Source organism: Myotis myotis, unplaced genomic scaffold, assembly GCF_014108235.1.
Source record: "Myotis myotis isolate mMyoMyo1 unplaced genomic scaffold, mMyoMyo1.p scaffold_m19_p_35, whole genome shotgun sequence".
NCBI lineage: Eukaryota > Metazoa > Chordata > Mammalia > Chiroptera > Vespertilionidae > Myotis > Myotis myotis.
This window is the reverse complement of record NW_023416341.1, coordinates 1,342,493-1,354,783: the sequence shown is the minus strand read 5'-3', so window position 1 is coordinate 1,354,783 and position 12,291 is coordinate 1,342,493. Positions and strand designations below refer to the sequence as shown.

The 12,291-nt window shown below is 61.0% G+C and overlaps 1 protein-coding gene across 5 annotated transcripts in view; it reads left to right on the top strand.

The window, feature by feature from the left end:
- Positions 1 to 10,325, top strand: part of GTF3C1 (general transcription factor IIIC subunit 1) — an 87,437-nt gene extending 77,112 nt beyond the window's left edge. For 2 of the 5 annotated variants that reach the window (XM_036303076.1, XM_036303079.1), the window contains 9 exons: positions 4 to 97; positions 950 to 1,122; positions 2,312 to 2,599; positions 3,154 to 3,413; positions 4,679 to 4,959; positions 6,141 to 6,687; positions 7,382 to 7,427; positions 8,281 to 8,473; positions 9,269 to 9,478. In XM_036303076.1, coding sequence (XP_036158969.1) covers positions 4 to 97; positions 950 to 1,122; positions 2,312 to 2,599; positions 3,154 to 3,413; positions 4,679 to 4,959; positions 6,141 to 6,687; positions 7,382 to 7,427; positions 8,281 to 8,473; positions 9,269 to 9,478 — 2,092 coding nt within the window. Of the gene's footprint in view, positions 1 to 3; positions 98 to 949; positions 1,123 to 2,311; positions 2,600 to 3,153; positions 3,414 to 4,678; positions 4,960 to 6,140; positions 6,688 to 7,381; positions 7,428 to 8,280; positions 8,474 to 9,268 lie in introns of those variants that run through there. The other 3 variants (XM_036303077.1, XM_036303075.1, XM_036303078.1) reach the window with 3 other exon arrangements.
- Positions 10,326 to 12,291: the final 1,966 nt, after the last annotated feature.

Below are 12,291 nucleotides of genomic sequence, written 5' to 3'. Positions count from 1 at the left end.
CAGCATGGATGACATCCACTACCTGGTGCTCCAGAACCTGATCCAGAGCACGCTGGCCCTCTCTGACAGCCAGATGAAGTCCTGCCAGTCATTCCAGGTGCGTAGCGAGACCCGGCAGCAGGCTCGGGGCCAGGGTCCCTGCAGAGGCCGGTGCCGTGCGAGGTTTTGCTCATCCTCTTCTCAGCCGTGTGGTGCAGGGCCCTGACTTCACCGGAGACTCTGGCCCTCACTTCTTTCATCTTTCAAGTGTGGGCAGAGGACCCAGTGACCTCCAAAATCCAGTGCTTTGATGAGAGGTGGACTTGTGAGGGGGTGCGGCTGGGGTGGGCAAGGTCCCGCTCGCAGGGGTCCTTGTCCAGCATAGAGAGGGAGGACATTCTACCTGCAGGGAGAGTCCCTGAGGTTTGAGGGACAGACACATGTGTGACCTAGGCATCCAAGGGTCGCTTTGCTGTGGAGAATAATCAGGTTGGAGGAGGTAGCACATGCAGAAGCAGGGACAGCAGTTGGCTGGAGGCTGCCATGAGAAACTATGGCAGCGTGAACTAGGTGGTGGCAATGTAGGCGGCACGAACCAGATACACTTGGGAACATATTTTAGGAGTAGAGCCCCCAGACATAGGACGTGTTGGGCGAGGAGTAAGATAAAGCGGATCCCTGGTGATTCTGCGTTGATTCCTGGTGTCTTTGCATATTAAGAAACAGGTGTGGGTGCAGAGCCTCCTTTTTCTGCAGTCGCCTGTCCTTCTCTGGTCTCGGGTGTGACATGATGGTGGGGGTAGAAGTTGACAGGCTCCCCCCTCACACCCCCAGGTGTCAGCTCTGGCCTCCCCGCCCCTAGTCCCCATGCCAGTTGCTTCCCCTACAGACGATCGGCTCAGGCTCCTAAGCACCTGCCCGTCCTGCTGTGCCCCTGCCTGCTGCTCACCCCCGACCCGGTGTGTTGCAGACGTTCCGCCTGTACCAGGAGTATAAGGACCAGATCCTGTGCAAGGCCTTCGTGGAGTGCCAGAAGAGGAGCTTGGTCAACCGGCGCCGGGTCAACCACACGCTGGGCCCAAAGAAAAACCGGGCCTTGCCCTTCGTGCCAATGTCCTACCAGCTGTCCCAGAGCTACTACAAGTGAGCACGGTGCAGGAGCCCTGGGTCTGGCCTGGGAAGGGCAGGGCCCATGTCAGATGCCGAGCTTGTGTGGGCGTACGGTTCACACTAGTGGTGTTTTGTGTTGGGGCATTTACCTCTTGCCGGTGGTCTCCCTTTGTCCTGTCAAATTGGATAAGACGAGTTTCTGATGTACTGCTTGGTCCGGTTAAAAGGGCACCGTCCTGATTGGTCTTAACCTCCGTCCCTGGTCCTCTCACTCAGGGCGCACAGCTGCCCGTCTCGCAGGCTCACGGCCTGTGAAGCCGTCAGGTGTTGCTCAGACAGCCGGCCGCAGCACAGCAGCGACCTGAGCGCTGGGGTGCACTGTTGAGGGTCTCCGCCCTGGGGCCCCTCCTGCCAGGAGCACCCCTCTGCTCACTCGTGGCCACAAGCCTGGCTGCTCTAGCATTCTGCACCCCCAGCCTCCTTAACCACCCCCTAACAGTCCCGGGAGTTCTCAGTGGCAGCTCTTCCCGGGCTGGCTTCCCCCCTCCATGCTGGCCTCCTGACCAGCCCTCAGACCTGCAATGGCTGCATTCGGAATCAGAACAACAAACAGGATTAACTTGTTCCTTCCCTAAATGCCATCCTGAGTGGCTCTCCGTCCCCTTTCCTTTCCGGAGAGTGGCCTGGGTGGCAGAAGACGAGTCCAACAAGGCCATTTGACCTTGAGCCCATTCTCATCTGTGAGCTGAGAAGCAGTGGTCACAGATCAGGAGGCCTGTGGGCCCCTCCCTCTGGCCTAGACCCGCTGTCTCTGCTATGACAGAGTCTTGGAAGGTTGACTTTGGGCAGAGGCGAGGGCTTGACTCTCCACAGTCACCCTTGGAGACGGCGGGATTGAGCACACACATGTCCCCTCCTCTCTGTATGGTTCAGGGCTTGCCTTGTGCAAAGATGATTACAAAAAGTACATCATCGCCCCAGTTTGGCACCTTGTATAGTGAGTGCCTGGGAGGCACAGAGTTAGATGAAAAGACGTGGCCTGCCTTGAAGGTGCTCAGGTGAGTGGGGAGGAGGGACGCCGAGGGCTGAAGTGCGGTGCTGTCGTTTGAGGGGAAGGGAAGCGGCGTGTGTCTGGACCACAGTGGTCTGCAGTGCGCACAGCTTCCAGGTGAGGGCTCCCCCCCCCCCCTGCCCTCAGCAAGGCCCTCCCTTCTGTCTGTAGGATCTTTACGTGGCGATTTCCGAGCACCATCTGCACCGAATCGTTCCAGTTCTTTAACAGAATCCGGGCTGCCGGCAAGTTGGACCAGCCTGATAATTTTTCCTTCAAAGACCAGGATAGTAACGACTCCCCAGATGACATGGTGGCATTTTCTTTGGACGGCCCTGGGGGACACTGTGTGGCCGCCCTGAGCCTCTTCTCTTTGGGCCTCATTTCCGTGGATGTCAGGATCCCCGAGCAGATCGTGGTGGTGGACAGCTCAATGGTGGAGAACGAGGTCATTAAGAGGTAAGGCTGCGCCTCGGCCGTCTGTTCCTCATCCCTGTGGCGTCTGCACTTTTATTTGCTCGGTCACCTGGTCTGCATTCATGCCACAAGCACCTGCTGGCTTTCCCGTGTTGTCAGCACTGGGCATTGGCCGGCAGAGCGTAAGTGATGCCTTCAGACTGGTAATTCCAGTTCCACATCAATGCAGACCCTTCTGCTGGGGCCTCTGGCACCAGGGGAGCCAGGGGCGTGACGGCTGTGCCAAAGGGGGGAAGGACATGGTATAGTGGCAAGAAGGGTTGACAGAGAAGGAGGGAATGGCACAAGTTCCTTGATGGTGTAATAGCTGAACTGGGATTTAATGGGAAGTAGGCATTTTTGTGGACAGAGACTAGAAAGGTTTTTCCAGCAAAAGGAACAGCCTTGCAAAGGGCCAGGGTTGTCCACAGGGACCACGGCTGTAGCTCAGGCCTGGTCACAGGCACTGTCTGCTGGGATTGTGTGCCCCAGGAGGGAAGCAGGGCAGCGGGTGGGCAGGGCCTGAGCTCGGTCATCGGGGCACTTTCTTCTCCCAGCCTGGGGAAGGACGGCGCCTTGGAAGAGGATGAGGACGAAGAGGAAGACTTGGACGAAGACCCGGGGGGCAAGCGCCGGAGCATTGAGGTGAAGGCCCCCCAGGCCTCCCACACCAACTACCTGCTGATGAAGGGCTACTGTGCCCCCGGCATCGTCAGCACCCGAAACCTCAACCCCAACGACAGCATCGTGGTGAACTCCTGCCACGTGAGGTTCCGGCTCCGCTGCAGCCCCAAGCCCACGCATCTCAGGTCCACTGGTAAGTGCTGCCCCATGCCCACCCAGCTCAGGGGGCCTGGTGAGCGCTGCCCCACGCCCACCCAGCTCAGGGGGCCTGGTGAGCGCTGCCCCACGCCCACCCAGCTCAGGGGGCCTGGTGAGCGCTGCCCCATTCCCACCCAGCTCAGGTCCCCTGGTGAGTGCTGCCCCTGGCCCGGCCTGGCCCCAGGCCCTGACGCCCACCTCCCAGCTCTGTAGGCCAAGCTGGTCAGGGCTACGCAGAAGGAAAGCACCTCCCAGCCTGTTGGCCAGCTCGAGAAGCACGTTTCCCAGATGCCTTCCTGCTGCCAGTCAGTGGAGCCCCAGCTGCGCTGCCTTCTCTCGCCATCGCCCATGCACCTGCTCCCAGCCCTGCCCCCACGCCCCAGGCCTGGCCTGTTATGCGGGGCAGCTTTTTCTCTGTTTCTGTCTTTAGTTCTTCTTCTGGTTCCCTTTGTAACTAAATGATGCATTTGTATGAAACTTCTAAGTATTTTGAGTTCTTGCTGTGAAAAATGAGTATTCCCCTTACATTTCATTATCTCTCACCTCCTTTCCTCCTCATTTTTAGACTTCTTCTTAGTTCCATTGATTACCTTTGAAACTTCAAATAACTGACTTGGACCTCTGTTTCCTGAACCCTCAACTTTAGGCAGTCTCTCCCCTTGGCATAAAGCGAGGATGTTAGGGCCCTCCCTCCCCTGCATGTCTCGTCGTCCTTCCCACCCCTTTCCTGCCTCTGTCTGACCTTCTTTATTTTTACGAATTGAGGTGGATGGTGTTACCTTTGGTTTCATAACCACAGTCAGTATCCTGTGCTTTGTCTGGAGCTGGATTCAGGCAGGGTAGAGCTGACCTAAGACTGTGGTCTTAGCAGAGGCACCTTTGCAGGAAGCAGCAGGAAGCAGCCCGGCTAGTGTAGGCAAAGCAGGGACTTACGGAAGGTCCGAGTCTCTCAGGCTGTGAGGGGCTGTGAGCACAGTGTCGGGAGGGTGGGGCCCAGGGCCAGCGAGTTGAGGACCTCCCTCCAGAAGGTTGGGGTCACAGTTTTCGGACCCCGCCTCGCCTCTGAGTCTTGAGCAGGAATCCAGCCCTGGTGGCTGCAGTCAAGTTACCCAGGGGCATGTCGCAGGGACCTGACTGCCCGGGCCCACCGTGCCCACCATGGAGGTTTGGGAGCAGCGAGTTGCGGTGGAGCTGCCCTGATGCGGTATCACTAATGTGTTGGCCTGGGGCGGGCTGACCCTCGTCGTCCTGTCTCTGTAGCCCCTGCTCTGGAAGAGCTGGCAGTGGGAACCTCCTGCCTTCCTGGCACGTTCACCAGGCTGATCCACCGCCGGGAGGACACCTGCAGCTTGGAAGAGTTTGTGCACCAGGTGGCGCTGTCTGGCTATAAACCCACCGACGTGTCTGCCGTCTTGGAGGTCCAGGGGGCCATCGCGGCCACGGGATGCTTTGGGGTAGACAAGGCGGAGCTGAGGAGACGCTTCTCCGCCTTTGAGAGGGCGGATGGTGAGCGCACCAAGACCTTCACAGACTACGTGCAGGTGAGCTTGCTCACAGGTAGCCTGGGGCAGCCGAAGCACTAGTTGCGGCTCACAGGCCAGGGGCACACTGCGGGTGCGCTGGGTGTGAGGCATAGCGTGTAATGTTTTAAAAAATTGAATTCATTGTCACCATTTAAAAATAGGAGATTGGCCTATAAGCCAGCTTCTCCTGAATGTTAAGAGGTCTGTCCACACCGGGCCCTGCTCCTTCAGCCCACCTGGCTGCAGCCCTTTTCTCACCACTTTACCTGCCGGGACCCATTAGCTTCAGTGACCCTTAAACCCAAGACTGCCGCAACAGAAGGGCCTTTTCAATGGAGTGCCCTGGGACCTGCTGCCCTCCTCGCACTGTCCGTAGTGGGAGGCAGTGGTGATGTCTCGGAGACGCCTGCCTCGCAGTGTCCTGGGGGAGGGGGAGGAGGAAGGCCGTAGCATGTTATCAAACAGGTTCTTACGCGTGCGAGTGCAGAAGGGAGAGGTGGTGACAACTGCTGTCCGTGGGGTTCACTTATTCATGGGCATCTTGGTGCACCTGGAGCCGGGGGTGGGGGGGCGGGGGGCGGGGGTGGGATGGCTCAGGGGTCTCCCTGAGCTCCTGGTGCCTGGCCCAGAAGCCCGAGGGCGAGTGCCCACTGCTGACCTTCCCCAGACCCACTAGGCCCGATAGAGGCTGGTTCCAGGCAAATCCGTGAGCCCCAAATTGTGGGTTTTTAATAGAAAATGTAAAAGAAAGATGATGGTGACACCTGGTGCCACTCCAAGGGGTGCAGCTCCTGGGTAAGGACAAGGACTTGGGAGGAGGGCACAGGAGACAATGAGGGGGCTGTCGTTCATGTGGAACAAGAGTGGGTTTTGCAGAACTTGGTGACGCTCGGAGTGTTGACTTCTGTGGGAGGACACTGGCCGGCAGGAGACCTGTAATGTCACATCAGGTTTGAGGGTGCAGTTCACGCATCTGACCTGTTTTACAAACAGACACACAGCCTAGAGAGGGAAGGGACTGCCCCAGGGCCACACGGCCCGCTTGGTGGCTGCCTGGGGCTGGAAGCCCCGCCTCCTCCTCGCGTTGTCTGCCTGATGGTCCTGGGCACTTGATCAGGACACTGGACATCAGGCAGGGGACACAGACCCTGATGATCTGGGTTCCCGCCCAGACCCAGCGTGTCCCCTGCTTTTCCTAGGACCTCTTGGAGCGACATCAGGTGCTGGAAGTCGGCGGCAACTCCGTTCGCCTGGTGACCATGGCCTCTGCCCAGCCCTGGCTCCTGCACTCGGTGCGGCTGAGAGGGAAAGACGAGGACACGGAAACTCAAAGAGAAGACCCCCAGGCCAGACCCCCGGAGGGGCCTTCCGGCGAGGACGACCCTGAGAGGCAGGCACCACCTTCTCAGGGCTCCCAGGGCAGCAAGAGGCGTGCCAGCTGGGCCAGCACCGACCCGGTCATTCCGCGTGGGGAGAGCGACCCCGAGAGTGCCCAGGGGCCCCCAGCCAAGAGGCCCACGCTCCAGGACGTGCGCTTGGGCCCGAGCCCCAGGGCAGAGGAGGGGGCAGAAACGCCGGCACCTGCTCTCCCTGTAGCTCCTGAAGACACAGGTGCAGGGGACCCCCTCCCAGGAGCATCAGAAGCCAGACAGGAGGACCAGGAGGGAGTCGGGGTACCGGGCTCCACAGGCCAAGAGCAGCTGAGCTGTCAGGCCCAGCTTCCAGAGGGTTCGGAAGACGCGAGAGGTACAGAACCTTGTTCGACTCCCCGCCCATCCATTTCTGTCCCTGGGCCTGCCCATCCTCCGAGACGGGGAACCTTTACTTCAGCTTCCATCGGCTCACCTGGAGGGAGAGGACTTGGTGCTTCCACCAGAGGGCAGGGGGCTCTGCAGCTCCTGAGCAGGCCTGGGCGTCCCGGCAGAGGCCGGTGGCCCTGGAGCAGGCTCTCCGCGTCCTGGCGGAAGGGGCAGTGGCAGAAATAGGAGGGCGCCCCCTTCCTTCAGGCGTGGCCCTGGCTGACCCTGCCATTTCCCTGTCCGCATCGCAGCAGGGGCCTCCTAGGTGCTTCTCGGGATGTTTTGTTTTGGGGCTGTTTCTCCGAGGGCTTTACACACCAGCTCTGTGGTCAGGGCTCTTGGTGGAGGGCGAGGCGTGACTCGCCTCCGCTGGGCTCTGGGAACAAACCCACACATGTACCCGCGGTCCGTCCCAGTTTGATTCTGGGTGTGCTGGCTGCGGCCTGGCAGCGGGCTGCCGGCAAGTTGGACCGCCGGCAGTTGCCGGCAGCTGGCCGCCACTGGAGGATGGGGCTCCGTGCGGAACGGGATTGTCCCTTCCTTCACAGCGACGCCCCACGGCCTGGGAGTACTTGTCAAGTGAATGGGGTGGGAGAGACAGGTTCCACCCTCTTAAGTCTCCCGTCCTTTCCCTCTGTCAGGCTCGGCAGAGAGTGGTGCGGCCGGCAGTGTCTCCCGGGCAGCACGGTGAGTGGCCCAGTCAGGAGGCCTGGGGCGGCAGTGACTGGGCAGCGTGTCCTTAGGGTCCCCGACAGGAGGCCAAAGTAATGACAGCATGACGGCCTGTCACCATATCGGGTTTGCCCGGCACAGGGGTTCTCGGCCGGGGACATGGAAACGCGTGGGAGCTTTTGGTGGTCGGGCTCCCTGCGGGACGAGGCAGGTGCTCCCTGCCTGCAGCGACGGGGCCCGCCTGCTGGGCATGTGCAGCGTCCGGTTTGTCTCACAGTGAGGGGCGCCCCACCTGTGTGCATGGCCTCAGCTTGACGGGATGGTGTGCTCCTGGCTCCCGAGAGCTCAGGCTCCGTGCACCCAGGGCCCAGCCACAGCCGGTGTCCACCCGGTCCAGAGCCTGTCCCACACCTGGGCCCGAGTGGCAGACCAGTCACTGGGTTAGGGTCAGCAGAACCTTTGCTCTGAGGATAGTGTGTCTGGAAGCCCCGACATGACACAGTAGAGCTGCAGTGAGACCTCTGTGAGCCTGGCCTGGGTGGAGGCAGCCGCTGGCCCGGGCCCAGCTGGAGAGGGAAACCCCGAAGTCAGCCCTTCTCCCTCCCTGCCAGTGGTTGCGGCTCAGTCTGAGCAGGTCCCACACTGTTTCTTTCCTCGGCCGGTGCTCATGGGCCTGGGGTTGGGACCCCTCTGCCCAGGTGGGAGGGGAGACGGGGGGAAGAGCAGAAGGTAGACCATCCTCAGCCTGTGACCTGGGCCAGACCCTGGACCTCTCTGAGCCTCAGTGTCCCTTCTGAACTGGGGGCCGCGTGTGAGCGGGCCGTCTCCCCTTCCCGCCAAGCCTGATGCCCGCCTGCCCACCCTGCAGGGACTGTGAGAGCATCTGCTTCATCAGCCGCCCGTGGCGCATTGTGGACGGCCACCTGAACACGCCGGTGTGCAAGGGCATGATGGAGGCCGTTCTGTACCACATCATGAGCAGGCCCGGCATCCCGGAGAGCTGCCTGCTGCAGCACTACCAGGGCGTCCTGCAGCCCATCGCCGTGCTCGAGCTGCTCCAGGTGCGCCCCTCCCGGGGGTCTCAGAGGGATGGGGAGGTGGGTGCGGCGGCCACATAAAGCGCCACCCACATGGGGCGACAGATGCAGAGATTGGCCCACCGTCCTCCTGGCAGAGCGCCAGGCTCCTCAGAAGAGCCTCTGCTCCGGTGTCCCCATTACGTGCTTCATCTCCGCTCAGCCCTGCACTGAGAGGTCTGCCCTCCGGGGCAGCTCTGCCGGCAACAAGCCCCACACCTGTGTCCTGCCCTCTGACACCCTGGCACGAGCTCTGCTCAGCACTCTTCCCCCAGCCACCTGGGTCCCTGCCCCAGCTGGCACTCCCAGCGGCCTCCACCAGCCCCAGGCTGCTGCTCAGCTTAAACATGGAGTCCCGGCTCTTATTTCTGACCCTTTCTCTAGCGAGGGTCACAAGCTCACAGGCCTACAGGCAGCCTGGTGGACGAGTGGCGAGCCCTCATGGGTGGCAGGGAGAGCTGGAGACATGCCTCAGCCTCCTGGGGGCAGCTGTGTCCCCACGGGCCCCATTGCCACCCTGTGCCCACGGCCATGTGTGCCCAGGGGCTCCAGCTCCTCACAAGTGGAAACTGGAATTTCCTGAGCCTTGAAGCATGTGCGGCCAAACAGAACCCCATCTAGAAGCAGCTTCGCCCAGGGGAATGCTGGTCACACCGTTCTCTCTCTGGCCTCCTGATACGTCCCTACTTGTCACTCAAGGCCAGTGCAGGTGTCCCCTGTCTGGGAAGGAGCAGACGTGTCCATAAATGCGCCTCTCAACCTGTGTGTCTGGTTCTCCAGGGCCTGGAACACCTTGGCTGCATTAAGAAGCGCTTGCTAAAGCCCACGGCCGTCTCGCTCTTCTCCAAACCCGTAGTGGAAGAGGCCGAGCCGCCCTCCAGCCTGAGCGAGAGTTGCATGGCGTTCTATGAGCCCACGCTGGACTGCACCCTCCGGCTGGGCCGCGTGTTCCCCCACGAGGTCAACTGGAACAAGTGGATCCACCTGTGAGGCACCTGTGGCCACCAGGCCCCCCCCATCCAGGCGCTGCCTCCAGGGTGGGGGCGAGCTCCCCTGGGGAGGGGCCTTCTGCCTTCCCCAAGCCGGCCTGGAACTCAGGAAGAGGCCACCCGCCTGCTCTCTGCCCGACTGGCCCGGGAACCCTGGAGTTGTAGGGAGCGGCTGCACGGAGACTTCGGCCCCTGGCCTTGCTCTCCCTCTTGTTGTCGGGCCTCGGCCGTCGCTGCAGACACGTTTCTGCTGCCAGCGAGCTGCCTGCCGTTCTCTCTGAAGCCTCCTGGGTGGTGTGAGTCTGAGAGGCCCCAGCAAACTTCTCCACAGGCTTCCGAGGTGTCTGCCATTGAGAAACAGCACTACTTGTTTGGGCCCCGAGCCTCCTGTACGGACCTGAGTTGTCAGCTGCTGGCCTGTGGGGGTCCTGAGCTCTGGGCTTGGGTTTGCCCTGTCCGTGCACACCTTGTGTCCCAGATCCCAGGAGCCCAAGTGCCCCTGAGCGCTGGGGCCTTGTGGGGACGTGTCACAGTATAGAGGCTGTGTGCCCTGCCGCCCCGGGCCCCGCAGAGACTGACTCCTGTCCAGGCAGGACGTCTGACCCCTGGGGCTGTGGGGCTGGCCTCCCAGAGAGGAGCCTGCAGGCCCCTTTTTAGCCTGGCAAGCCCCCTGGCAGGCCTCCAGCTGGGTGGGCACGCCCTCCTGCTGGCAAGAAACCCAGAGTTTCTGTAGGTTTGGGGTTTGTTTCATTTTTCAGCATCTTTCTTCATTTAAAAAAAGAAAGAAAAATCGTTTGGCATGTGTTTATTTATTGTTCAATTACAGTGAAGTAAAATACATTCAGTTTTGTGTGTTTCCTAAAGAGTCTGTTCCTGGGGGAGTCCTTGTCTTCAGCTGCTTCACAGCTGGGAGTGGGTGTTCCCCATGAAACCGGAGGAGAGGGAGCGGTGGCTGAGCACGGCCACCTGCACCGCCCGCCTCCCAGCTGGCCCGGCTGTTCCTTGGCAGCAGCCGTGCAGGTGTGCGGCAGGCCCACCCGGGCCATGGGGCCGAGCTCGCAGGCCTGGGCATGGGTTTGGTCCATGGAAGCTCTTTTTGTTTTCGTTGCCAGCATTTTAAAATATTGGTTCCACATTTTTTTAGGTCAGAAGTTGGGACATGCCCCCCACACCCCAGTCAGCACGGCCCCACCTGGGTCTGGCCTCAGCCACTGAAGCGTCCGTTCCTTACACAACCAGCCCCCCTGTGCACGTCTGACCTGCGGCGCTGGCCTGGCTGGCCATGAGGCCTGTGCTGTCCTCCCTCCACTGGGACCTGGCCACTCCAGGCCTGTCCTCCCTCCCCCGGGACCTGGCCCCTCCAGGCCTGTCCTCCCTCCACCGGGACCTGGCCACTCCAGGCCTGTCCTCCCTCCACCGGGACCTGGCCACTCCAGGCCTGTCCTCCCTCCCCCGGGACCTGGCCCCTCCAGGCCTGTCCTCCCTCCCCCGGGACCTGGCCACTCCAGGCCTGTCCTCCCTCCACCGGGACCTGGCCACTCCAGGCCTGTCCTCCCTCCCCCGGGACCTGGCCACTCCAGGCCTGTCCTCCCTCCCCCGGGACCTGGCCACTCCAGGCCTGTCCTCCCTCCACTGGGACCTGGCCACTCCAGGCCTGTCCTCCCTCCCCCGGGACCTGGCCACTCCAGGCCTGTCCTCCCTCCCCCAGGACCTGGCCACTCCAGGCCTGTCCTCCCTCCCCCGGGACCTGGCCACTCCAGGCCTGACTCCAAGGCCAGGGACAGGAACATGGGGTCTGGAGTCCTGAGGGTGAACCCAGCACAGCCAAAGCCTGGCCAGTCTTAGCATTATGTTTTTCTTCCTTTGTCACTTTTATTCAAGTGTGAAAGGGCAGTGTTGGGGGTGATTTTTCCAGATCAGGTAGGACTATGGATGTGGTCTGCTTTATAGACATCAAATACTTGCCAATGCTGGTGATTTGGGAATGCGTCGTGTGCTAGAAGGAAGGTAGGTTGGGCATCTTGACGTTCGCATTCCAGAACGTTCATTACTCAGTGTCTCCCTCCCAGGAGGGCAGAGGGGCTGAAGAACACCGAGTGCCCGCACACGGCAGGGTTCAGCGGTTCATTGCCTGGCCCGTATCCCGGGTGGGGGGCACTTGAGGCAGCTGGTGGGGAGATTGGACATGGGGTGAGGATGCACCTCAGGTGGAGAGATGGGGCTTTCCTATGGCGACCTCTGCGCATTCCACAGCCACCCCCTCCCTCCTTCCCTCCCTCCCTCCATTCCTCCTGCTGCTGCTGCCAGCCTCCGCGCCGTCTTCCTTCCGGGCTGCCCACGCCCCTGGCTGAGTGATCTCTGTCCTCTCCCTTCCGCTGACCACCCATCCTTCCCTTAGGCCTTCGACCCACTCTGCCAGGGGTTTTCCAAATGTGCGTGTGCATGTGTCTGTCTCCCTATATGTGTGTATCTGTGCATGGGGGTGTGTGCACCCGTGTGATTCCCCCCGCCCTTAGTGACCTCACCACCTGCACTGCCCAGGGCCCAGTGCGGGCCCACCCATTCAAGAAGTCAGCCCTTGTTGAATTCAAGAAAAGAACCTGCCAGTTCACCTTGGTCCTCATCACCATGTTCCCATCGCAGAGGATTGCTGTGGCAATTGTCTAGGGCCACCTCTGTAAGCCACCCGACAGCGCCGGCAGATGCAAGTGGAGTACCCTGGACAGCAGAGCAGCAGCCCAGCATCTGTTCCTGCTGCTTCACCTTAGTCCAGGTTGTAGGCTGAGCTCAGTAAAAGCTGACAGGGGTGGTGTG